This window comes from Branchiostoma floridae, chromosome 5 (genome assembly GCF_000003815.2).
Source record: "Branchiostoma floridae strain S238N-H82 chromosome 5, Bfl_VNyyK, whole genome shotgun sequence".
Taxonomy (NCBI): Eukaryota; Metazoa; Chordata; class Leptocardii; order Amphioxiformes; family Branchiostomatidae; genus Branchiostoma; species Branchiostoma floridae.
Window position 1 is genome coordinate 18,407,299 of NC_049983.1, and position 27,561 is coordinate 18,434,859.

Here is a 27,561-nt window from a genome sequence, read left to right on the forward strand (position 1 = left end):
AACTATGAGCAAGAATGACAGAAATGAATAAATAGTCTGACGTGTTCAGGAACAGTGACGATTTGAATGAGTAGCAGATGTTTCTTTGCTGAACTGAACTTGAATTTTTTTGTAAATTCTTCTACAGAGGATCACATAAGGATATTTGTAATTGTTTAAAGCCACAATATACAGTTATGTGACACTACTCCTGCACATGTGCAAACCCATGAATGTTGACTATAATGCATGACTGGTGTATTGAAATTAACCATAGACCTTCATACTTACCATCTCATGATCAATACGTTTCCTTTATTAGGTCTGTCAAATTACGAAGTCAATGTACGTACTGTAATTACCTTTGCCTAATAGCTAAACAGATGCTATTGGAACCAGTTTGATACTGATGTGGTCAGTGATTGTTGAATCAGAGAAATATGGGTTTTTTTTTTTTGCTTTTGGACAGACGAGGACGATGTGGCACTGCACTCAAGTTTTTTTTTTTGTAACTTATATTAACAATGCCACATACACGGTACAGACAGAAGGAAATTCGTGTAAAGTGCCTTTCCCAAGGGCACAAATATGGTTGCGGAAGCAGCAACAGGCAGTAATTGTTTAAGATTTATGTGCAAAAATAAATGCCCTACCTTTTTAATTTCCTTTGTAATATCCACCTCCTGCTGGCAGTGGATGATTGCTTATTAACAACGATTGTGTGCTTGTCGCCACCTAGCGATCCATTTCAGAATGGCAAGATTTCTCAGAGGATGGCACCGTCAGCACCAAGGTCATTGCCAGTGGGGTTTATTGTTGGCATCCACGGCATCACAAGCATGCTAGCAGCGCTGCTTTATGATCATGCAGATCGGTCTCATGTAGCATCCACAAAGGCCAACGAGGCAAAATTTACAACCACTAAGTTACAAGCTATGTATTCAGGCAAGTTTTGTTACAGGTGTGCGGATGACTTCAAGTGTGATGCAACATTGCCACCTAACCTCATTCAGTTTGATAGGCGAACAAAATTTTCTCGACTCGTTTTTAACTATAAATTGTAGCACTTCATATGGCTGCTAGTCGTTGCTCTATTTTATCTATCAACAGCTGTTATTTTCCTAGGCTGTCAATGTTGTTTGGTGAGTGGTTTTAACTTTGGGCACCAGGTGAAGCCGCTTGATGACACTACGATTTTAGCGGGGTCTAAATTAACCGCAGTTTTAGAGTATCTAAATGTAAAATGATGAATTCTCATTTAAATCTCATTCTACATCAACGACTTTTATATATGTATACATGTTTTACAGCAGAGAAGACTAGCTATAGCTACCTTGTCCCCCCAACGACCAGGTCAAGGGACTAGGTAGGTAGGTAGGCTAGCTACTTCATTATGTTCTCTACTTTCCTTGTTTTTACATTTGATGAATCAAATGACATCATAACAGGCCTATAAAATGCTTCCATATATCGAAGTGTTCACAATTTTGGCTCTCAATAGCAACTGTTTATGACATCATTTAGAAACTCATTTTCTTTCCATTGCAGGAAAACAGCCACTAAGACATGCAATCAAGTGCATTTATTTCGAATTGTCATTTCAGGGAGACCGTCACTGACGTTTCTACTTTGCCATATGCTTGATATTAAACATGATTAAAAGGAATCAGAATTGCATCAGTGAACACTGTAAGAACAAAGAAGACACCACAGCCTTGTACACACTTCATAAGACTTTATGATGTGTGACATCTTCACAGAACAATTGTTTGTGACAGATCACATAGACGTACGCGTTATATACAAAAAAATAGATCACCTCTTATTAAAAGGCGTGATATATATACTCTTTCATTTTTTGATAAAACATGTCAGATGTCTCCTTGCTTACAGAGACCGACTGACTCTGCACATTATAAACATCTTACGCTCCACTGCAATGTTGCCGGATCAATTCCATCCAGAATACTCAGTAGTAGTGCAAGCCGCCTAGATTCAAAACACCACAGAATGTGTTGATGGAATAGAAATAGGTCCTGAATTGTGCAGGAGCCAATGGTGCTTTGCTCCACTTCTTGTCAGCCAGCGACATAGTCTTTTTCAGTACCCGCTGAATCAGGCCACCACGCTTCTTGTTGTTAATCAATGATTTTGCATCCGCCATCTTGGGTTGTGCAGCCAATGGATGGCACAGTGTTTTCAAGCTTGGACCAGATGAACAGCTTAAAATGTCTTTTGAGTCTGGATCTAACGTAGACACTGGACTTGTTTGCAGGGCAGAGCTGTAGTTGGTGAACAGCGCTTCCGAGACGGGGGCAATGACCATGCTCATGTCAGATGTCATCCTCTCTTCCTCTTTGACAATGGGAGAAGCGCTGCATTCCAGGAACTGCTCTTCCGAGACGGGGGCAATGACCATGCTCATGTCAGATGTCATCCTCTCTTCCTCTTTGACAATGGGAGAAGCGCTGCATTCCAGGAACTGCTCTGGCAGGAAAGAGTCCTCTTGATGTTCCATGTTATCTGGCAGCATCCCCTCCTCGTCATCTAAGGGAGAACCGCTGCGGACCAAGAACTGCTCAGGCAGGAAAGAGTCCTCTTGATGTTCCATGTTATCTGGCAGCATTCCCTCCTTGTCATCTAAGGGAGAAGCGCTGCATTCCAGGAACTGCTCAGGCAGGAAAGAGTCCTCTTGATGTTCCATGTTATCTGGCAGCATCCCCTCCTCGTCATCTAAGGGAGAAATATCGATTTATAGCATTATTTTGCTGTTTCCTTGAAGTATGAGCGCCTCGCTGTTTTCCCGCCACTCCACACCCCGGGAGGTTGGAACACATGTTCGGACTGTACCACTTGCAGCTCTCGCGGGGGTGCCCTTTTGTTAACCGCTTCTAGCTATGTGGATATTTGATAAATACTAGATCAATATCTTTAACACTCAACATTAATAAGTCTTAAAAAGTAGTTAGTGTAACCCATACATCGTAAGTTCCTGTTTTCGCAATGTAACATTAGATACTGACATTGGACCGTTCTAAAAACACTCCGGCCCGGCGGGGTTACCTAAGGTCACGCAGTGGTTCGAATTTCATGTTCGACCAAAATTGTCACAGGCCTTAAAGTGCCCGTGACTGATGTGGTCAGTGATTGTTGAATCAGAGAAATATGGTTGCGGAAGCAGCAACAGGCAGTAATTGTTTAAGATTTATGTGCAAAAATAAATATGCCCTACCTTTTTAATTTCCTTTGTAATATCCACCTCCTGCTGGCAGTGGATGATTGCTTATTAACATATTGTGTGCTTGTCGCCACCTAGCGATCCATTTCAGAATGGCAAGATTTCTCAGAGGATGGCGCCGTCAGCACCAAGGTCATTGCCAGTGGGGTTTATTGTTGGCATCCACGGCATCACAAGCATGCTAGCAGCGCTGCTTTATGATCATGCAGATCGGTCTCATGTAGCATCCACAAAGGCCAACGAGGCAAAATTTACAACCACTAAGTTACAAGCTATGTATTCAGGCAAGTTTTGTTACAGGTGTGCGGGTGACTTCAAGTGTGATGCAACATTGCCACCTAACCTCATTCAGTTTGATAGGCGAACAAAATTTTCTCGACTCGTTTTTAACTATAAATTGTAGCACTTCATATGGCTGCTAGTCGTTGCTCTATTTTATCTATCAACAGCTGTTATTTTCCTAGGCTGTCAATGTTGTTTGGTGAGTGGTTTTAACTTTGGGCACCAGGTGAAGCCGCTTGATGACACTACGATTTTAGCGGGGTCTAAATTAACCGCAGTTTTAGAGTATCTAAATGTGAAATGATGAATTCTCATTTAAATCTCATTCTACATCAACGACTTTTATATATGTATACATGTTTTACAGCAGAGAAGACTAGCTATAGCTACCTTGTCCCCCCAACGACCAGGTCAAGGGACTAGGTAGGTAGGTAGGCTAGCTACTTCATTATGTTCTCTACTTTCCTTGTTTTTACATTTGATGAATCAAATGACATCATAACAGGCCTATAAAATGCTTCCATATATCGAAGTGTTCACAATTTTGGCTCTCAATAGCAACTGTTTATGACATCATTTAGAAACTCATTTTCTTTCCATTGCAGGAAAACAGCCACTAAGACATGCAATCAAGTGCATTTATTTCAAATTGTCATTTCAGGGAGACCGTCACTGACGTTTCTACTTTGCCATATGCTTGATATTAAACATGATTAAAAGGAATCAGAATTGCATCAGTGAACACTGTAAGAACAAAGAAGACACCACAGCCTTGTACACACTTCATAAGACTTTATGATGTGTGACATCTTCACAGAACAATTGTTTGTGACAGATCACATAGACGTACGCGTTATATACAAAAAAATAGATCACCTCTTATTAAAAGGCGTGATATATATACTCTTTCATTTTTTGATAAAACATGTCAGATGTCTCCTTGCTTACAGAGACCGACTGACTCTGCACATTATATACATCTTACGCTCCACTGCAATGTTGCCGAATCAATTCCATCCAGAATACTCAGTAGTAGTGCAAGCCGCCTAGATTCAAAACACCACAGAATGTGTTGATGGAATAGAAATAGGTCCTGAATTGTGCAGGAGCCAATGGTGCTTTGCTCCACTTCTTGTCAGCCAGCGACATAGTCTTTTTCAGTACCCGCTGAATCAGGCCACCACGCTTCTTGTTGTTAATCAATGATTTTGCATCCGCCATCTTGGGTTGTGCAGCCAATGGATGGCACAGTGTTTTCAAGCTTGGACCAGATGAACAGCTTAAAATGTCTTTTGAGTCTGGATCTAACGTAGACACTGGACTTGTTTGCAGGGCAGAGCTGTAGTTGGTGAACAGCGCTTCCGAGACGGGGGCAATGACCATGCTCATGTCAGATGTCATCCTCTCTTCCTCTTTGACAATGGGAGAAGCGCTGCATTCCAGGAACTGCTCAGGCAGGAAAGAGTCCTCTTGATGTTCCATGTTATCTGGCAGCATCCCCTCCTCGTCATCTAAGGGAGAACCGCTGCGGACCAAGAACTGCTCAGGCAGGAAAGAGTCCTCTTGATGTTCCATGTTATCTGGCAGCATCCCCTCCTCGTCATCTAAGGGAGAAGCGCTGCATCCCAAGAACTGCTCAGGCAGGAAAGAGTCCTCTTGATGTTCCATGTTATCTGGCAGCATTCCCTCCTTGTCATCTAAGGGAGAAGCGCTGCATTCCAGGAACTGCTCAGGCAGGAAAGAGTCCTCTTGATGTTCCATGTTATCTGGCAGCATCCCCTCCTCGTCATCTAAGGGAGAAATATCGATTTATAGCATTATTTTGCTGTTTCCTTGAAGTATGAGCGCCTCGCTGTTTTCCCGCCACTCCACACCCCGGGAGGTTGGAACACATGTTCGGACTGTACCACTTGCAGCTCTCGCGGGGGTGCCCTTTTGTTAACCGCTTCTAGCTATGTGGATATTTGATAAAGACTAGATCAATATCTTTAACACTCAACATTGATAAGTCTTAAAAAGTAGTTAGTGTAACCCATACATCGTAAGTTCCTGTTTTCGCAATGTAACATTAGATACTGACATTGGACCGTTCTAAAAACACTCCGGCCCGGCGGGGTTACCTAAGGTCACGCAGTGGTTCGAATTTCATGTTCGACCAAAATTGTCACAGGCCTTAAAGTGCCCGTGACTGATGTGGTCAGTGATTGTTGAATCAGAGAAATATGGTTGCGGAAGCAGCAACAGGCAGTAATTGTTTAAGATTTATGTGCAAAAATAAATATGCCCTACCTTTTTAATTTCCTTTGTAATATCCACCTCCTGCTGGCAGTGGATGATTGCTTATTAACATATTGTGTGCTTGTCGCCACCTAGCGATCCATTTCAGAATGGCAAGATTTCTCAGAGGATGGCACCGTCAGCACCAAGGTCATTGCCAGTGGGGTTTATTGTTGGCATCCACGGCATCACAAGCATGCTAGCAGCGCTGCTTTATGATCATGCAGATCGGTCTCATGTAGCATCCACAAAGGCCAACGAGGCAAAATTTACAACCACTAAGTTACAAGCTATGTATTCAGGCAAGTTTTGTTACAGGTGTGCGGGTGACTTCAAGTGTGATGCAACATTGCCACCTAACCTCATTCAGTTTGATAGGCGAACAAAATTTTCTCGACTCGTTTTTAACTATAAATTGTAGCACTTCATATGGCTGCTAGTCGTTGCTCTATTTTATCTATCAACAGCTGTTATTTTCCTAGGCTGTCAATGTTGTTTGGTGAGTGGTTTTAACTTTGGGCACCAGGTGAAGCCGCTTGATGACACTACGATTTTAGCGGGGTCTAAATTAACCGCAGTTTTAGAGTATCTAAATGTGAAATGATGAATTCTCATTTAAATCTCATTCTACATCAACGACTTTTATATATGTATACATGTTTTACAGCAGAGAAGACTAGCTATAGCTACCTTGTCCCCCCAACGACCAGGTCAAGGGACTAGGTAGGTAGGTAGGCTAGCTACTTCATTATGTTCTCTACTTTCCTTGTTTTTACATTTGATGAATCAAATGACATCATAACAGGCCTATAAAATGCTTCCATATATCGAAGTGTTCACAATTTTGGCTCTCAATAGCAACTGTTTATGACATCATTTAGAAACTCATTTTCTTTCCATTGCAGGAAAACAGCCACTAAGACATGCAATCAAGTGCATTTATTTCAAATTGTCATTTCAGGGAGACCGTCACTGACGTTTCTACTTTGCCATATGCTTGATATTAAACATGATTAAAAGGAATCAGAATTGCATCAGTGAACACTGTAAGAACAAAGAAGACACCACAGCCTTGTACACACTTCATAAGACTTTATGATGTGTGACATCTTCACAGAACAATTGTTTGTGACAGATCACATAGACGTACGCGTTATATACAAAAAAATAGATCACCTCTTATTAAAAGGCGTGATATATATACTCTTTCATTTTTTGATAAAACATGTCAGATGTCTCCTTGCTTACAGAGACCGACTGACTCTGCACATTATATACATCTTACGCTCCACTGCAATGTTGCCGAATCAATTCCATCCAGAATACTCAGTAGTAGTGCAAGCCGCCTAGATTCAAACCACCACAGAATGTGTTGATGGAATAGAAATAGGTCCTGAATTGTGCAGGAGCCAATGGTGCTTTGCTCCACTTCTTGTCAGCCAGCGACATAGTCTTTTTCAGTACCCGCTGAATCAGGCCACCACGCTTCTTGTTGTTAATCAATGATTTTGCATCCGCCATCTTGGGTTGTGCAGCCAATGGATGGCACAGTGTTTTCAAGCTTGGACCAGATGAACAGCTTAAAATGTCTTTTGAGTCTGGATCTAACGTAGACACTGGACTTGTTTGCAGGGCAGAGCTGTAGTTGGTGAACAGCGCTTCCGAGACGGGGGCAATGACCATGCTCATGTCAGATGTCATCCTCTCTTCCTCTTTGACAATGGGAGAAGCGCTGCATTCCAGGAACTGCTCTGGCAGGAAAGAGTCCTCTTGATCTTCCATGTTATCTGGCAGCATCCCCTCCTCGTCATCTAAGGGAGAAGCGCTGCATCCCAAGAACTGCTCAGGCAGGAAAGAGTCCTCTTGATGTTCCATGTTATCTGGCAGCATCCCCTCCTCGTCATCTAAGGGAGAACCGCTGCGGACCAAGAACTGCTCAGGCAGGAAAGAGTCCTCTTGATGTTCCATGTTATCTGGCAGCATTCCCTCCTTGTCATCTAAGGGAGAAGCGCTGCATTCCAGGAACTGCTCAGGCAGGAAAGAGTCCTCTTGATGTTCCATGTTATCTGGCAGCATTCCCTCCTTGTCATCTAAGGGAGAAGCGCTGCATTCCAGGAACTGCTCAGGCAGGAAAGAGTCCTCTTGATGTTCCATGTTATCTGGCAGCATCCCCTCCTCGTCATCTAAGGGAGAACCGCTGCGGACCAAGAACTGCTCAGGCAGGAAAGAGTCCTCTTGATGTTCCATGTTATCTGGCAGCATTCCCTCCTTGTCATCTAAGGGAGAACCGCTGCATTCCAGGAACTGCTCAGGCAGGAAAGAGTCCTCTTGATGTTCCATGTTATCTGGCAGCATCCCCTCCTCGTCATCTAAGGGAGAACCGCTGCGGACCAAGAACTGCTCAGGCAGGAAAGAGTCCTCTTGATGTTCCATGTTATCTGGCAGCATCCCCTCCTCGTCATCTAAGGGAGAAGCGCTGCATTCCAGGAACTGCTCAGGCAGGAAAGAGTCCTCTTGATGTTTTGTGTAAGTTGTGAGGCTCTCTTCCCTCTCATACAATTGATTCAGTGTCTGCAGAAGCTGGGTTTTCAGGATGGTGTTTTCCCTGCAGGAGAGCAGAAAGTGCAATAAAATTACTATCATTTTTCATTCTGAAATTTTCTAAATCAATTTCTGACTTAATGTGAGGAAAAGGAACAAAATAATCAAAGCTTTCTTTGAAAGCACATTGGAATATTTTTAGATAAGAATGAGAGGTGAGCTCATGAAAGGAGGGGAGCAAAGTCAGAAGTTACATCAATCTTCAGAAGTATGTGTCAGTGATATCAACATGAAGAACATCAAAAATGCGTCAAAATCTGCCAGATGAACCTAGCTAAGATGACTAAAAGAAAATCCAGGGCTGGGGAAAGCTGTCATACTAGTAATTGTTCTTGATTATTTTGTTTTACATTTAGATTCATGCAAAAACATAACATTAACTTACTTTCTCTGCTCCTCCAACAGGATCTGAAGCCGGTCTGCCTGTAGAACTGACTTGTGGTGTCTCTCATCTTCACGACTGCTGAAACTGGAAGTAATTCAAACATCAAATGTAATCCCTCAGTAATCTTACCTTTGCCCAAGCTGTATTTAAGCTGACCTGGAATTCACATTTACTTGCTCTATATGCGGAATAGCCTAAACGTCATTACTTCCTGCATTTATTTCCTGAATCAAGCATTTCTCAGAAGTAGTGTGATAGGGGTTAAACTTCCTAATGCCTGATTGGACCCATCACCATGTCATTACCCAGGAACAATTGGAACTCAGAGCCAATACTTTTGGCAAATTGTCAAAAACCAATCGTATCTTTATCAACAAATGTCAGACTATTCAGACAATCACAAGGAGCAAACGGCTGATATAATCAACTATAAAATTTACTGTCTGCCTTCATCATAGGAGGCTAAAGATGGACATTAATTGAAAGAGTCCATGTTCTGGAATAATGGAAACAGTACTTCTGCCCAAGGTGTTGGCAAAAGTACAGTGGACACAGAAGATAACCCACCTGGCTCCTCCTGCTTTCAGCACAGTCACCCGTGCCTTCAGGTTATCAAGCTCTAGGCTCTTTTGAGCGCTCCTGTCATAGTGGAGAAATACTCTGTCTGTATCAATAATCACATGTTTAGAAGGGAAAAGATCCATGCAACATATTCATTAGATGTATGTCTGAAATTTGAACTTTATATAAGAACAAGAAGGAAAACATTTTTCTAAATCATCTTTGACTCAGAGTCAGTACAGTATTTTTCATTGCAGTTAGTCAGTACAATTTTTTCATTGTAGTTGGAAACAAAAAATAATTCTTTTCTTCACAACTGTTTGTTAATGAGAAACAACTTTTGAAAAGTACAAATCACTCACTCAATAGTTATAATTCTGAAGGTTAAAAGAATAACAGACCTCTGCTTCTCCTGCTGCAGCTCAACAATTGCCCTGTGAAACAGAGGTGAGAAAGTATAACTTAAATTATTATGTATGTTTAGAAACTTTAATGTTCATCAATGACTCTTGTATGATGTTAAATCTTAGAGCCAATTTTGTCATTCATGGCAACTTTTAGGACCATAGAACTTTCAGAGCTATGTCATTCATAGCAAAGAATCATTTACTCTGAAACACCATTTTTTATTTCTTTTCAATAGAAATCAATTTAAGCATTACTTTTAACCATTCCTGTCTGAGCAACAACAATAATATGTTGGATCTCTTATCACTTACGCTTTGAGGTCACTGCGAGCCTCCAACAACTGCCTGTGTTTAGGGACAGAAGATTTAACAACAATTGCTTTTAATGAATACAGAAATACAAATTGATGTGTGCTATGCCAAGTGTCTGTGTGTTTCAGCGTAATTTTATGTTGTAAAAATACAATAACAATTAATATCTAACAAGTCAGGCTAGATAAATCTTTTCTCCATTCTGACAAAGTGAAAAAGGTGTTCATCGTGAAATTGGAAAATCACACAATATTTTGCTACACCATCGCAACAATTTTTGATACAGTAATGATATAGTGGCTTCACAATTCTCATTACCAGATGGAAATTAATACTTGAACCTGCAATAAAAGCAGCTTATACAGCCACACAGATCAATGCATAATATGACGCAACTTGAAACTTGAGCATAAGCTACAATGATGGAGCACAGAATGAAAGGTTTCAAGTCAATGCATAGTACCTTTCATGTTGGACCTTTGTATCAGCTGCTTGCCTGTGATAATCAGATGAAAATTGTGCATTAAAATAGGTAGTGCAGTATGTTTATACTTGTTTGGTTTATCAATCGCCAGACAAAGTTTCCACTGTGTCAGATCATACCATTCCAGAGACAGACCAAGACATTTTTGTCATGTTTTTTGAAATTGCAAAAACAAAATAACCTATTCCACTAAAAATTTTTGTATTCACTGTTTAGTTTGTTATTGTCATTTAACATTTAGTAATTTATTGTGTATATCATATGTAAGTGTTGCACAGACAGAACCAAATGGAAATCAAACATTTCAAAAACTAAAAGACTTACAGTTCCTTGTCTGCAATTTGAATCTGGAGTTGCAAGATATGGGAGGACCTGGCCAAGTCATCCTCAGCTTGTCTTTATTGGACAGAAAAAAATTTGAATTACTTCTGTAATCATTCATGACCTTATAAAAGTAGTTTTGTCATTAGATTGCTGATATTCTGAGGAATCAGTTAAAATGGACACAGAATTATAACAAATACTTTAACATTTCACACTTTCAAAGACCCTGACACAGACGAAATATTGAAAGTGAGGCAATTTGTAAACTTACTGTTTTGTCAGCTCTAGCAGCTCAGCACACTCCCTGAAAATAAGGAAAGATTAGCCTATTTGTAAAAAGATTAGCCTATTTGTTTTGCTGTCTTTTTCTCTCTCACACATGCATAGACACATAGATAAACACAAACACAGATATACATTTTGTACATGTATCCATAGAGTCCATTCCAAGACACCGTGCAGATGTTTGTTGTCATTGTTTAGAATTGATTTTAAAGCTTTGTAATTATATGTCTAGGACATTTGATAAATTCAGAAATATTCTTAATGCTGTTTCAACTTTATAAATATTTCCCCGGTTCTGTCAAACTTTGGAAATATTCATGATGTGGAATTGGATACTTCTAATAGTTTCTAAATAATGATAACAGCGTTCTACCATTATTTACCATTCTCTACCATTTTTTGTAACATTTTGTAAATGGGTCAGTGGGCTGGGACAATAGCAATTCACACATCCTTGTTAAGTATGACTGGGTAACAATAGTAACCAAGGATCCACCAGTGCCCAGCAGTGAAATCTAAAAATCTAACAATAGAGCTTACTTTTATGGGGGCAATAAACTAATTCTACCATTTGGCAAAGAATTACACAGAAGTTTGACAATTATTCTAAATAAAGATATTTTGTACAGTTATTTTCAAAATGTTTCTGAAATATTCAAAGGAATTCAAATAGATTATTACTTTCTTAGTCAATTTTTTGAAGAAAATTTAATTATTGTGGCTTAGATATTCTTTTATTCAAAGTAATTCAAACTTATTACAAATATCACCTAAAAACCCTCATGGTGTCTCTAAATGCAAACACTCATACATACACACAATGTAAATGTACATTACACGCACATACACACAAACACATACACACACACACATGCACACACACACATGCACGCACACACACACAATGTCATGTGAACAATACTATACAGCATTCATGAATGCAACATATTGCTTCATCACAGATATAATTTTACCATTTTCATCAAATCATAAAAATCTACAATCTACAGTTTTTCATGGAATACAGTTAAGTACTATATGACATAAACAATGATAACACCTAGGGGTACCAATCTGCCATTCAGCACCTATTCAGCACCAAGGACAGGCAGATTTTGCAGCACAAAACATTAATAGCTAGAAAGATGAGGACTTTCTTCAACTGTTGGTGGCGAAAACATGAGCTTTTTGCAGTTCTATATTTTTAATGGTGATCTGTATTTCATCTAGATCTTATTATCTTTTCTTATACACTATAACTTATATTATGGCTTCAACACCATATGAATACCTCATGTGTCCACAAGGGTAAGTGAGCAACAAGACAGTGATTAGACTTGAGGCACAGATGCATAAGACTGGACTGATTGGTTGGATCTACTCACATATAGGTGCACTCCTTATTGTCTATTGTCAATAATTTTGTGGCTGGAAAGCTATGCTTTAGGTGAAGCACAGGACTCTGGCTTTAACGTTCCATCCAAAGAACTACACGTAAAACCCCTTCTTCTTCATCCTAAGACCGTAATATACTACAGTAACTGTATTTCATAGTTCTTTCCACGTGTACCATTACTTACTTGTGAAGTGTGTGTAGGGTCTCTTGAAATGTATCCCTGGTCAGGCTGCAGAGGAACAGCAGATAGAGACAGTTTAAGTCATGTAATATCACTGCAAACATTCAATTCAATCCCTGAAGTAAAAAGAATTATTATTGAATAGTGTCTGGAAGTGTAGAGATTGATGTTACAAGCCATTCCTTAAGTTTAGCACAACAGGAAATGCTTCGGATCAATAAACAAGATACAACAATGCTCCTTGAATAAGGCCACACTAAATTACTTCCTTGGTTCTTGCATGGTACTCATAGTTGACTCCAGCAGCTGAGGAATGTTTTTGTATTCCTAGTTACAATTTTCCAGTTATTAATGTTAAAAGGCTTTTCTGTGAAATGACAGCTGGGCTGTTACTCCCAATCCAATGGTTGCTATATAATTATGGAATATGGTCTATCATAGCCGTTGTAATACATGTAATACATAGACGTTGTTTTTCTCCACGTCTATGTATTACAAGTTGTTTTTCTCCACGTCGATGTATTACAAGTTGTTTTTCTCCACGTCGATGTATTACAAGTTGTTTTTCTCCACGTCTATGTATTACAAGTTGTTTTTCTCCACGTCGATGTATTACAAGTTGTTTTTCTCCACGTCAATGTATTACAAGTTGTTTTTCTCCACGTCTATGTATTACAAGTTGTTTTTCTCCACGTCTATGTATTACAAGTAAACACATTTTTCCCCACAGTCGCACCAGCTAGGTCTATCACAGAAATGAAATTGTCTTTCTTTTCACTTTGTCTTCTTGTTTTGTTGCTTTCGTACAAAAATGCGAGAACCAAGAAATTAAAGTAGTCAGTGGCCTTGCACAAGTTTATAGTTGTGAGATGTTATAGCTATGAAGATCATATCCCCATTTTGGGGGATTGTTGTGCACAATGACTACTTCTGACATCATCATCATCATCATGACATCGTCAAGCTGACTAAACAGGTCTTACTGGCTAAAGCTGGTCGCTGCTTCTCCTCCCTGACTCTGCTGAGAGCAGGAAAGGGAAGATGCTGGAATTAGAAAAACAACACAAACACAACACAACAGAGCAAGACAAAGAAAAGAAAGGCTAAACCAAAAGGCTAACATACCAGAATAATCATTATCATGTGACTCTGGGCACAATTGGGATGAAGAAGAAAAACAAACAACGGAAATTTGTGAGAGCTGGTATTTGATAGCGACCGGGGTCATCGTAACTGAAATGTCTGAAACGTCTATTAGAGGAAAATAACAGAACTGATGTTTTTATCCCAAATTTCGGGGTGAAGGCTTTGGATGAATGGGGTAACTTACCTTTTTCTTTACCGTGTTCTTCACCACGGCTCTCACTTTATCACTGGACTCCATTCTCATTATACGTCAGGTCGACAGATGCGTACTGACTTCGGGAAACAAAGTCGCAAATTCTCGGCTTCTCAAAACGTCAGACCTACAGACGTCACCAAAACAAGACACCAAATTGTAATTACATTTCTTCAAGTGTCTCTGGTTTATGTAACATTAGTAACGTTACCAGTATATTGTTTATAACGTTAGAAATGCATGAAGATAAAGCCCCAGCAACAAATAAAGCTGAACTTCTATGGACGAAATTTTCCTCACAAACTTTGTTGACCTTGACAACCATGACGAACGTAGTCACGTATAGTCAGAACGTAGCCAAATATAAACCCTTTTGGGAGGCTCTGACTGCATTTTTGTAGTGCATACAACACTTATACATAGAACTAGGCAAAGATTTGTTACTTATTTTGAGTTTTTTCAACCATTCTCTTCGTATAAACAGGAGAGAGAAAAATTCCCACCTAGTTCACAGACAGGAACTTGTCATCTGTGCAGAACCCGTGTCCATGGCAACCAGGGTAAACAGGAAAATCGAACGCAGGGAGGAAAGACACCAAGTTTTATCAATTAGAAATGAAGAAATCGCCCAACAGAAACGTTGTGTCTCATTTGCTGGCCACAAAACAAACTTTATTGTCGTTTGTTTCCTGAATGATACAGTTTACTTGACTCTTGAGTAAACATACAAGGACATGCAGGTGGCTTCTTGCTTATGTATGCTTCATCATTCCTGCGTTCTATCGCGGAGTAACAACCGGGTTGTGGCTGTGAAAATGTAGTATTGTGTCATCCTTATGACGCCATGAAACTGTAAATAAGCAAAAGAAGGAATGATGAATATTGTAATTAACAAAGATTTGGGAGGATTTATTGCGAATTCATCCTGTTAGCACCGGCGACAAGGTTTCTTTAGAAAAGTCAAGCCGCTGAGAAGTCATGGAACGGACTACTTTCTCTCGCGGAATGAATAGAAAACACTTCGTCGTCCAGCTACTTGCGCACTGGAGGTATTCAACAAACTGCATTATGATGTAACATAGTGGTAAAAGCAATGACAAAACAGTTGATAGCCATTGTGACTCTGAACTGAGTGCTTTTATTGTAATCTAACAATAACAAACATTGACATCTACCGTTGAGCCGGAAAAAAGTCAAAGATTGGTGGCGTCCTTGGTGCTGACTGCGTCATCTGCGAATTATCATCTGCGCCTGTCGTCTTATAGCAACCAGCTAGGTGGCGTTAACAGTTAAATCCAGTTATATCAGATTTTAGTGTAGAGTTTCGTTCCTTGAAAGTAAAAAAAGTCTATTTCGTACACCACATTCTGAGTGTTATGACATTTGTTTAACATTAACCATCCTGACGACGTGGATAGATTTCAGAATGAAATCTTTTTGTCCAAACCTTATTTTCTGCATCCTCACATCAATTTTGGGGCTCCCAGAGGATGTAATCCACATAATAAAGTCAACATGGCCTAAACTAGCTCATGCAAGAATTTCTAGTATGTAATAATAACGTTACATGATGTAGTTGATTTGCTGGCCTAAATGTTGTACTACATATGGTCTACGGAAGACTGTTACGTTCTGATTGGTAACAACACAAGAAATCTTGAGTTTGATAATGATAAAATCAGAAATGTGGAAACACGTTGAAAGTATTTTATTGGTCTACCACATGAGGTAGTACTCTCTTCGCCAAACATACATAAAGAAAACAATCAGCAGTACATTTGATACATACTATGTTACAACTGCAAACCTAACTGTATCTCATTGATACAAATAAATTAGCACAATGATCGGGAGTAACAATAGACAGATCCCATAGACAATCCCACTTCCATCAAAATGTAGCAATGCAAAATAAAAACACAAAAAGTGCCAGTATTGGACAGATATGCAGCCATTCTCTCATTGGCCAACCTGCTAACTGCCATTCTCTGCTTGGTTGAACTGATAATTGTGCGATTGACAGTCTAGTCAGAATTTGTGTTTGTCATGTAGCCAACACAATATGTGGGATAGGTTACAATATAATACCACTTCCCGAAGTTAAAATCTCATTTTGTATCCAAATTAACGTTACATATTCAACTTCTACTGCCTGTACTGCTCATGTAAAATAAAAAAGGCTTAAAAACAGTCAGCATGAGCAAGGAGGTTAAAAAAGACCTCCTTGGCATGAGCTACATACTTCTCATCTAAAGAAATTATTTATGTAGGTTGAAGCGTTGTTATTTTGGAATCAACAATCACTGAGGTATTTTCACAAGACACATTATTATATATTTCTCATTATATATTAACGTTATATACAATATCATTTGGATTTATATATTTACTATAATTTTTTAATTTAGGTACATTTTTGCATTTTTCTCCACTTTCATAGTCCGGAGTACAATGTTCTGATCTTTTTTTCAAGATCCAAAGTGTATTTCTTAAAATACTACTGGCATTGAAAGTTTACACATCTTAAGACAGTATTGCACAACACAACCTCACCCTAGGTCTTATATATAAATAGCTTACCATTACATATCATTTTTTAATCAAAAATCATTTCTCACGAAGTTTCTAGTTCTTATACTGCACTGCAGTTTCCTGATACCTTTCTATATCACATTTGATATGCTAATATATTATAAATGTTGTAACTTTTACATCAGGCATTTCACCACACCTTGTGTGATACTGCTTTGACATTGATGATCAAACTCTGACAACCACCACTGTTCCTACATCAAACAACTTCAATGTCTAACATTTGTCTAACATCTACCCTATATTCATCACACATAACATATTACTCATACTATTCTGTATATCAATGAATCAGTCTCCCAGAGATATTATTAGGAAAAGTAGTTGCCATACATATACTGAATTTCTTTGTCCCATTTCCAGTGAACTGTATGCTATAATAATAGACTGTAATACAGTTATTCTATCTCTCTATTTGTGCATCTTCTTACAGGCGGCAACAAAACATTTAATGTTTTACCAGAGGGAAAATAATGGATACATGTCCGATCAAATATTCATAACATTGAATATATACAGTGGAGGACAGATACATGTACATACTATGTGGCAACATCATTCTGATGAAATATACATTTATGACATTTTGTAACAATGCAGCTCACCATATGGGGTCCCATACATATATCTATAACTTAAATACATTTGCATAACAAAAAGTCAGATTTTAAAATATTTCATACCCAGGGAAAGGTAAAATGCTTGATACTGTTCCCAACAAACTTGTTTTACTTGTGCGTACAACAAAGACAGACCTCTACCACTCTTCACCATACATTATGCCATAGTTGTGGCAAATGTCCGATAGTTGTTCCTGTTACTGTCCAGAAGGCCTGACTGCTCCGCTAGCACTGCCACAGGTAAAGGTTTTACTTGTCTGAACTCCTTTCTTCTCCATCCATACACAATGCAGTTCAGGAAGCCCTGCAAGGGGGCAGTACAGGCCTGTCCAGGGAACAAAAATTAAAGTTGGTCATTACATCGATGAAGGTTAGACATCCAGGTAATAATATACGCCAAATAGCAATTACTCAAGCAACTTGATATGATTTTGGAAATTCAAATATCCAGTTGCTTCAGTAAATGCTATTTGGCATAAAGTTGGTCATTGGCCATCTTCCTTCTTTGTCATCAACTGACAGAAGAGATGGTACATCATGTCCCTATATGTGACCAAGCACACCAATTCACTCACTCACTCTAATAATTGTGTTGGGCTCTTTAACTTGAAATCATATCAAAGTGACACAAAATCCAGGACAAGAGACAGGAAAATTCCTGCTTCCCCCTCCCACAAGATCTACCCAGTTATAAAACAGATGACAAGAAATTACACAAAATTGTGCTTAAACTACAGTCTTACCTGAATAATGTAAAGAGCATAGTACTTCTTCATCACAAAGCCATCACACAGTGACAGGATACCAAGCACTAGAGCTGTAAAGGTAACAAGTGCTTTTAAAAAAGCTGGCATTTTGCCAATGTTTGCGTGTGTGAACGTTTTTTTCTAGTTATTAGAATGTCATATAAATAGAACAGAGTAACTAAACCTGATATTGGCGCATGGAGAGATTCACATATGTGCCTGAACTGCAGCAGATCTAGACGCCACCTGTTAAAATTTGCGTGAACTGCAGCAAATTTCACTACACATTGCCTGTTTTTGAGTGAGCTCTGTTGCGGGGCATTTTTAAGTTTTTTATTTTTTTATTTTTATTTCTATTCGGCAAAAAAACGAAGCGGCGAATCCGTTAACCAAAGAAATAAATTGGTGTGGCCAAATGTAAAAATTAGTATTTTAATGGATGTAAAAAAGAAAAAAAAAAAAGTTGAAAAAAATCTACCTCCCCGGAATTCGAACCGGGTGCATTGGTTTAGAATGCGTAAACTTTACCACTGCGCTAGTGCGAACATGTTGAAGAAATGCCTGTTTTAACAGGTATACAAATGTTTGGCATGGATTGAACAGGTCCGTTCATCTCAACATCACAACGGCGACTACACTGACCAGAAGGCATTTTGCAAAAAAAAACACCACAATGAGTTTTCTGAACCATGTGCAGTGGTTCACCATGGATTTATTTGGCAGGAATTGTCCAATATGGACATACATTGAATGTGAATTGTGCGTTAATATACTATTTTGTTGTAAATTCATGATGCAGGGAAAGATTAATCCTAAATCAAAACATACAAATGCAAAATAAAAACATAAATATTCAAATATTTGACCGACATGCAGCCACAAGACCCCCTCACATTATCACCTTAGATTTGTGATATTTTCCCTCATGTGGCAGTATTATGGCACCTGGTGGAATTATGAGAGTTGATGTCACACATGTGTAATGAGGGCTTGTCATGAAGTTGTAAGGATGGAGGCAGAGTCTGATATACTTACTGGGCAGCCAGCAGAAGCAGAAGACCAGCAGGTAGAGAGCAGCTCTCCGTCTCACACTGCGCTCATCCTCGTACTCTCTCCTGCCTCGCATTCCTGCAGTAACAACATAAAGGTTACTTAGCTATGGGCAACATGAGGCTGGCTAATTCAAATAGCTGATACAGCATTTCTTTGACATGGTATTATAGCCTACGCAATTCAAAAACTAATTTCTTGTATCTAAGATCCAACACCTTGAAATCATCTTAGGTTGATATTTCCCTGCTTTAAGCATTTGCACTTGCAGCAAATTGCATACAATAGATATGAAAATTATCAATATAGTTACAATAATTGTGACCCCAAAAAGACTGATTATATCACCAAACGCCTCAGTGCTCAGAAATGGCTGCCACAATAAAAAAACAAGTATTGACTGAATGTTCTCCATACCTGCTCTTCTGTGTCTCATCTGGAAGGCAGCAACAGCAAGCAGATAAACAATCTGTCAGGACAGAAACAGAAGGTCAGAGTCACTCTCTGTCTGTATGTGCAAAGAGGCTGTTATCTACAAGACCATATTGAAGTAACTGCATCTATCTATGAGATATGGTAATTCTGAGCTGTACTTACCGTTGTAATTACAATGGTGAGAATGAGAAGAAGGATGAAGATTAACTTGGCTGACACATCCAGGTCCAACATCCACTGTTGTCCCTTTGAAGGAGTCTGTGGAGAATAGAGGGTTTGAATCATTAAGAGATAAAATCATATGCCTGGTCCAGGTCTTTCCGATATAGATAGAAGTGGGAGTTATATGCAGTGCTTTACATCTATATCAACATGCTAACTATGTGCACAAGGTTTGAGTTAATGCTCTTATACAGCTACATATTTTTTGGTACAGCTGTGATGATGTGGTGCAACTGACAGACTGAAGTGTTACACTACAGATATCATACTACAGATATCAGATTAACTTGTCAAAACTGCATCTACTTTTTACAGTGCTTTTACTTTTCTGTAGGGGGAAGAGAGGTTTTTACGGCGGAGTCACTAAGAAAGTAAAATCACCACAAAGTTTTGAGATTTGCAGTAATTGAGGGTAACTGGAGGGAAGGGAGACATTTTTAATACTAGACAAACAGAAAAGTCCATGTCATAATTACTTGAACTCACCGGCATGCACTTGTCATTCTTGAAATGGTACAGCGGCAAACACCTGGAGAAATCAGTAAAGTTGTTGATTAATATACATGACATAGTCCTGCTGTTCTTAGATATAACATCTTAAAGGCATTTGATGTTCTTTTTCAGCTTTTCAGATTCTATGTTGAAATAAATGACAGATTTTGTTGCACTATTTCCTCAGATCCTGTGCAAACTTGATAACTGTGTTCCTACCTCGTACAGCTGACCAGGGATGAGTTAGGAGAGGGGACGATGTCCCCCATGGGAGGCTCCATACTGGTGGTGATGAGAATGGTGGACTGTACAAGAAGGGGACCCAGCCTGGAAAAACACATGCAAGTGTTTAACATGGTTACAATTTAGGGGTGGTTACCAGAACAGAAAATTCAGGTTCAGGTACAGTCGAGGTCCAGAGGATCAGGACCCAGACCTAATTGTCTGTGAAAAGTGTACCAGTACCCACACCTAGACACAATAGCATTCTTTTACAATGTTGATAACTTCTAGGAATTTGACATTTGCTTAACGTTTGCTGCAAATAAGAATTAAGTATGTTGGATACGACAGGATGGTACAGACACAATACTGTAAGTCTTTGCAGTGCTTTCATTTTTCTTAATTTTCCAGTGCATAACGTTTTCAGCACCAAGGACAGTAATACATGCTGCCAATAAAAGAGCCGTTGCTTGGAATTTGATATTTATTCTAGTCTGCAGCAAAAGTTGTGATGTCAAGTGACTGCAATATTTCACAATTTGACATGTGCAGAAGGAAAATAATACTTCTTCCATACAGGGTGTAGTCTAGCCCTAGCGGTTTGATCTGAATTAGTAACCCTTTTGTCTATCACATATATAACAGGGCAATAGCAAATATAGGCAAGATCATCAGTACTTACCATGAGATGATGTAAAGCAGGTAGACTAAAGGGAAGTTGCCTGTACCCTGTATGATGGGAAAACATCACATGCATTAGACACCAAAAACACTGATTTTGAAATAAATGTGGCATTTGAAACCGATCATTTGAACACTGACACAGCTAAAACCAGATTGTAACATGCAGTGGAATCACAGTAAAATCTAGTACTAGTAGTATTTTTGTGCAATGAACAACATGAAACAATCACTTACGTTTAAAAAAAAACCTATCCAGAAAAAATAATCATTTACAAAATCTTATATGTCCAAACTAAATAGAGATTAAGAGCTCTGAACCTGAGTACTGACCGGTTGTCTGGTGCTGGACCTGATGGCACGGTCCCTCATCCTCAGGAACACCTCCAGGGAGTAGGTGATGGTCAGCAGAAATGTCGTCACAAAGAAACTCTGGAAAAAATCAACCGGAATCTCAAATTCCATACAAAAGAACGTAGAAGCAGCAGAGCATGTATTATCTGTGCTGTCCGTGGTGCTGAAAACGTTATGCATTAGAAAGTAGGGCCTAAGATAAAGACTATCCATCACAATTTGACCAATGAAGGAACTTATGTCTCAGCAAAGATTAGACAACTGGTAATTGACCAAGGCAGCTGGTGGCTAAGTAAGCTAGAAGAAATAAAGTTGATATGGCCTTTCATTAGTGTCTGGTCTTCATAAGATTCATACTATTAAAATGCTGAAAACAGACAATTTATAACTAGGAAAAATATGACAGATGCTAATTGAAAGTTTCTAAACATGTTCTTCTACCTTAAGATTTACCTTGATGTATACAAAATGGAAATACAGTTGGTACTTACAGATGCAAATGCTGAGAAGTAGTGACAATGCTGCTCATATATCTCCATGGTAACATAAGAGAGGTTAAAGATGACGACCCCTATTAACAGGAACAGTGATGCCAGCAAGTCTGCACAGGCCAGGTGGAACAGTGGGTGGACCTGTGTAGATATAGCAGCATTAAAGGTAAATATCAATAGGTGTAGAATGACTATAGTTAGAAGAACTGTAAATTCATTATCACTTTTGCGTTGGCTTTATTTTGTCGTAGGCGGAAAAAGAGGTTTCCTTGTATGTTAAAGTTGTACATTTTTGTACGGATTCCACTGTATTTGAAATAATTCTGTAGTAAACATGTATAAAACTTTAAGACGTGATATATTACATACAATAACAGCCTGTGTTAGCCCTGTTCAAAGTCAAGTTTTTTATTTGAATAGTTGAGATTTGGTGATAGCAATTGACGTATTATATAAGGACCTTTGCCTGGTCACTGGGAGTGCAACTACCTTGACAGAGAGGTATTGACCCTGTGTGCTTGTCTTCCATTGGTGTACACTTGTTTACTGAGTGTACAATTACCTATGAGAGGTCATTGACTCTTTGCACTTGTCTTTCATTGTTTTTGCCAACAAATGAGGAACAAAACAATACATGTAATTTGTTTTCATGCCAATGCAGCACTTAGATGATACCCCCATACTATATAATTTGGCATAAGGGTTTCCACACAATACATTAATGATTTTCAAGGGTTCAACAACCTTTGGACATCTAGAGTGCACTGACCTAAGGCGTCACTAACTTTTAACACCTTTCTACTATGTGTGTTTTTCAAGTATACCAACCACAAACTCCTTTTTACTTTTTCTGGCCAACACTATGTTCTAAATTTTAGTTACGTAATTATTGGTACCTCTTTTTTGGTTTGCTGTTTGTAAACATTTTTTCAGTTCCTATTCTGCTATGTTGGCACCTGACCACTGCACGCTTCTGCCCTGCTGTCACTAAGGCTAATATTCAAAGAACAGTGCACATATAGGACACACGTCTAAAAGGCATGGGAACATTTTGTGCTGATTTGGTAAACATTACACAAGCCTTACCTCTGGCTGGCACACCTTTCTCTTGCAGTAGGAATAAATGATGATGGAGCTTGCACCAATGATGCTGCATGGGAGAAAACAATCTACATTACACTAGGATAAAGTAGTAATAGTAAGTCTTTGAATATACTGCTGCAAGGGTTCATTACACCAGTTGGTAGCAGACAGCTCCAATGGGTATTTTCTACCATGGTAATGGACTATATGAGAATTAGATATATTTCTGAATAAATTCTGAGGACATTGTTTAATTTGGTTCAAGGCTTAAACCTCATGTGAAAGTCACATATACTATGCACTAACCAACATGGCTTATTAGTTAAGCTTTCTTCTTTTCCTTTTCCTTTTAAGAAATTATAGTCAGGACATCACTCTGAAAGTAGATGAAGACTACAAATGTTGTTCCCAACTCAACAGAAATTCTTTCGTAAAACCAGAAACTGTGTTATAAGTTGGTGTCTGGATATTTGCACAATAGGATTCAGAGCCTTTACCATCAGTAGTTTGGATGTTATCCAAGTTTCAGGGTGAATGACCATGACTCTCAATGGAAAAGGTCAGGTGAGGTAAGGCAAGGACCTTCAATCATTGATCAAAGTCTAGTCTTACAAACACACAGAGATATTGTACTTGGAAGATGAAACAGTACCGTGTACTTTATCTTTCCCCAGTGATGAGTATGCTTAAGTCATTATCTACTGGTTACAGATAACAGTGTCCTGTCAAATCAAGAAAGTGACATAGCAAAGTTCTCCTTGTATACTGTATGAAGTAATTTTTTATCAACAGTTGGGTGAGGGTGAGTGACCCTTGTGGTGGGTGAGTGACCCACGTTTGACCACACGTGGGGTTTTTGCTGCCGTAATAACCAATTGGTTTGCTAGAGACAAAGTCTGACCAGTATGCAAACATAAAATGTTTTGCCATGCCAGATGGGAAGAAATACTGTTAAGTTGTCGGACTGTTACTCTAGTCATCAAAGGCATCAAAAGTTAGATTTAAGTATAAAAAAATTACCATCTCTCTTGTTCTTGCAGATATCAGGAGGGATGGATGTTGCTGACATTATTGAGAAAAAATTGTAGAAATACTAGAATGTCCTGTCAATTGAAGGTCATTTGGCCAACCATTAACCTGCACATGCCCCAGACTGATGTTAAACATAAGAACTTGGTGGCTACCATAAAGGTGAAGGAAGCTTAGAGCAAACTGTGACAAGAGTAAGATGACCAGTCCTGACCACTGTGAAGAGTAAGATGACCAGTCCTGACCACTTTATCTGAAACAATTTTAGGATGCTGAAAGACAATGTCCTAAAAAGATGTTTTGTGTACCACATCGTGAAGGAAGCCTGGAGCAAACTCTTTAGAGCAAACATTTTAAAAGTAGGTTGACCTGAATTCTGACCACTTTTACTGACTTAAGTGAGAAGCAATACCTGAAAAATATAGTTTTTAAGAGACTGTGATGGGTGTTTGCCCCTGAGAACAAACCCCTGACATCCCACTAATTTGTAAGTTTCAACTTCCAGGGAAGGGCACTTAAACCTTAACATGACCCTCCTCACTCCTCCAACCAGGTGTAAAATAGAGAGGTAAGATGGAAATACCTTTATCCTTTACCTTAAGAACTGAGGCCACATGTTTCTTAAAAGCATCTCTTTTTGCAACAATTGCTATCATTTAACATACTAAATAAAGGCTCACCTGAGACTGGTGGTTACCATGTCGATGTAGGTGATAGTCTGCATCTGGTGGGAGAAACGAAACTATCTGTCAGGTGTGTTCAACATGGTATATCTACAGCTGCTGTACATCTGATCTACAACTTGCAGTTGCCTGGCAGACTCTCTCATTGTTATGTTGTGCATTAGTCTGTATGATGCAAACTCTGCTGTAAATTCGCCCCTCGATCCCTTGGTGCCGGCAATGAAGGGTGGGCCATATAGAAGCGCAAGTAAATGAGGCTAGTTGAAACTCTGGATTTATCTTCATCCATCCAAGAGAATCCCATCCTAACTGAAGCTACTAGACTATACATTTTTACCTGAGTCAAGGTTGGAAATAGGCGTTAAGTACCCTTCCAAGGGCACAGCATCCCGGCTGAGGGGCCTGATAAAGATTTGAACTCAGAACCTTTATAATCAAATTTATATTCTTAGTCAACAATCCGATAAACTGAAAACCACATTATCACCCTATCATACACGTGCTCCTGTACACCGTTACCTAGTATGTCATGGCTGATTTTCTCATAGCAGCTTAAATCATCGTCCTATTTTATGTATGCACATTTTTCTTACACGTGTGAGTCAAACATGTGCCAACTGCTTAAGCTGACTTTCCCATGCTAAAAACAGAAATTACCACACTGAGGTATAAGTTACACAGACCTGAGCCAAATAACATACATGTAGTTTAAAAAAGCCAAACACACATTTTGCTATACATTTTATAGTATTTGCCTTTTATGTTTCAATTCCTCAATAAGGTGCTTTGGTAAGCTGACTGGTGATGCTAATTGCTCCTGTTACATATTTTAAGAAATCATAGCAATTAGGCTAATAATTTTTGTTGCTTTTAACCTCCTTTAAACAAACTGAGAAAATACTAAACCCCAAATTAGCATGAACTATATTGGGTACATAAGCAGGATTACTGTTAAGGATTGATCCTTGTGGGTAGAAGTTAATCGTACTGTAAAATGAAATGTAGCTGTAACTGAATATTATGTAAGACATTTCTAAAAAGTCTCAGCTTTCATGTTAAAAGCTCTTTGATTTAAAATCTAAGAAGTAAAGCTAAAAATAAGCAGTACTCAATAGAAATAGGTTCTCCTTTTCACAATGACATATCAAATAATAAATATCTACTTATCAAAGGGGAACCAATTCTGCTGATTTTTCAGCAGTTAATAGTAAATATTACTTCATGCTGATTTGCTGCACACATAAATCAAAAGAGTCCAGTCAAAAACACAAACTTATCAATGGGTACAAAAAATGCTCCTTGGTGAAAAACATGAGCTTATTGCTAATTGATATAATTATATTGAATTTTGAATGCCAAACATCTTATACAGCTTTTACAATGTGTTCAAGTAAATGTAAATTCTTTAGATAATCTGTAAATAAATCTTGCATGAAGAAATCCTGAAGATTATGGCCTACTGGAATATAGTCAGATTTTGTGATGGCTGGATGATCTTTATTTTCAAGTTTTTGGTAATCCTGGCTACAAAAAGAAATTACATTTCCAAGGTTGAGGCAAAGACGCTATGTAACGTCCTTGGTTGAGGCTTGTATAGTGTTTCAAAAAGAATTGTTAGAAATTTTGAAAAAATGAGTCGATGCCTTATTGAAAAGAGTTACTGCAACTGAAGGTCTGGCTTTAACAATCTGAAAGATATCCCCTTATTCTTAAGTTAGACTTCTCAACACCTCAACATTTTTCCGGATGTTATGGTACATCTTAAGTAGTCCAAGGACGTTTTCGCGGCCCAGGTATGACATAAAACGTTTTATAGAATGTCCTTCAAGTTGGTACACCGCGGCTGTAACTGGCAGGTGGGACAATAGAACAAGCCTTCAACCTTTTATTGATGTCAACCGTTAGGAAAGGACTAGTACTGTATTTTACAACTACCCTGTCCTGGTACATTTACTTGCATGGTGATAAATTGTCAGCTATTGTCCAGGAGAACCGATCCATTGTTAGAGCTACCACCCGCCATGTTAGCTGATGCACACCTGCGTCAAAATATCTAGCTTCAGGGAAAATAACGTCAATTCCAATCATGTAGTATATAATGCTTACAATACCTGAGCTTTAAAAAAATCAATTCATATATTCTGATATTGATGGTTAAATGAAGTAAATGGTATCAGCACCACAGTGCCGCCACCACACCCTGAATGTTTCAATGCATCTTAAGATCTAAAAATCTACTGCGATACACCAAAATATAATAATATTTCTCACCTGTTCTGGTTGCAATAAAGTTGTCACATTTGGCGATGTGTGGTTGTGATTGACAAGCGCCATGATTGTTCGCATTAAGAGATATTCTTATATTTACAGCAGCTGAAAAGCCGTTCTCCGTGGTCAGCGGCTACTGCGGGTCGGCTAACGTCAGGTTGTCGCTCCCCGGATCGATGCAGACCGCGCTGATCTAGCAGTCCGTCATCTGTCACGGGATGCAGAAACGGGATATATTCGCGACTGAGAAGTGAAACATGAAACAGCAGCCTTACGATCTTGCGAAACAGACACCAGCATGACCCGTTCAGCAACTATCACGAGCGACTATGGCATGATAGCGACCGTGGCATGCTCATTATAAATGCACATTGTTAGCGATAAGGCTTGACAAATCTAGGACAGGTGAGCCTGGCACGGCACAGCGCAACGTGAATCGAGACGGGTTTATTTACAATGCCGGTGATGCAAGACGGTCAGTGACCTACTGAACCCTGACCTCGAAAAATGTTTACTACGAAAAATAATTGTCGATTAGATGG

General features: G+C 39.0%; 2 protein-coding genes across 7 annotated transcripts; both read right to left on the minus strand.

The window, feature by feature from the left end:
- Positions 1–1,699: 1,699 nt before the first annotated feature.
- On the minus strand, positions 1,700–15,100 carry LOC118416879. Of its 6 annotated transcripts, none has more exons than XM_035822157.1 (15): positions 14,555–15,100; positions 14,043–14,178; positions 13,696–13,733; positions 12,716–12,760; positions 11,122–11,154; positions 10,851–10,922; positions 10,506–10,538; positions 10,043–10,075; positions 9,686–9,757; positions 9,330–9,401; positions 8,763–8,846; positions 8,146–8,381; positions 5,011–5,289; positions 2,412–2,712; positions 1,700–2,318 (listed from the first exon to the last, which is right to left on the minus strand). In XM_035822157.1, the coding sequence occupies exons 2-15, from the start codon at positions 14,100–14,102 to the stop codon at positions 1,949–1,951; spliced, it is 1,728 nt and encodes a 575-aa protein (XP_035678050.1). In that variant the 5' UTR covers positions 14,103–14,178; positions 14,555–15,100; the 3' UTR covers positions 1,700–1,948. The 6 variants fall into 6 exon arrangements, with proteins under 6 accessions (XP_035678050.1, XP_035678047.1, XP_035678046.1 ...); XM_035822154.1 differs by having other exon boundaries at positions 8,053–8,381; positions 13,696–13,730; positions 14,555–15,099; XM_035822153.1 differs by having other exon boundaries at positions 8,053–8,381; positions 14,555–15,099.
- A 640-nt stretch (positions 15,101–15,740) lies between these two features.
- On the minus strand, positions 15,741–27,555 carry LOC118416881 (transmembrane protein 116-like). The gene is made up of 13 exons (XM_035822160.1): positions 27,023–27,555; positions 24,749–24,792; positions 23,043–23,106; positions 21,957–22,097; positions 21,445–21,543; positions 21,113–21,159; positions 20,428–20,535; positions 20,203–20,245; positions 19,657–19,752; positions 19,477–19,528; positions 19,045–19,137; positions 18,007–18,080; positions 15,741–17,588 (listed from the first exon to the last, which is right to left on the minus strand). Exons 1-13 carry the CDS (start codon positions 27,095–27,097, stop codon positions 17,421–17,423), a joined length of 1,104 nt encoding a protein of 367 aa, XP_035678053.1. The 5' UTR covers positions 27,098–27,555; the 3' UTR covers positions 15,741–17,420.
- Positions 27,556–27,561: the final 6 nt, after the last annotated feature.

Coding starts and splice junctions, on each gene's coding strand:
- LOC118416881 (XM_035822160.1), bottom strand. CDS start 27,097: ATGCGAACAATCATGGCGCTTGTCAATCACAACCACACATCGCCAAAT. Junction 20,246..20,427: donor TCCCTGGTCAGCTGTACGAG/GTAGGAACACAG, acceptor TGATTTCTCCAG/GTGTTTGCCGCTGTACCATT. Junction 19,753..20,202: donor AGAATGACAAGTGCATGCCG/GTGAGTTCAAGT, acceptor TATTCTCCACAG/ACTCCTTCAAAGGGACAACA.
- LOC118416879 (XM_035822153.1), bottom strand. CDS start 14,102: ATGAGAATGGAGTCCAGTGATAAAGTGAGAGCCGTGGTGAAGAACACG. Junction 11,155..12,715: donor ACCCTACACACACTTCACAA/GTAAGTAATGGT, acceptor CCTTATTTTCAG/GGAGTGTGCTGAGCTGCTAG. Junction 10,923..11,121: donor CTGCTAGAGCTGACAAAACA/GTAAGTTTACAA, acceptor TGTCCAATAAAG/ACAAGCTGAGGATGACTTGG.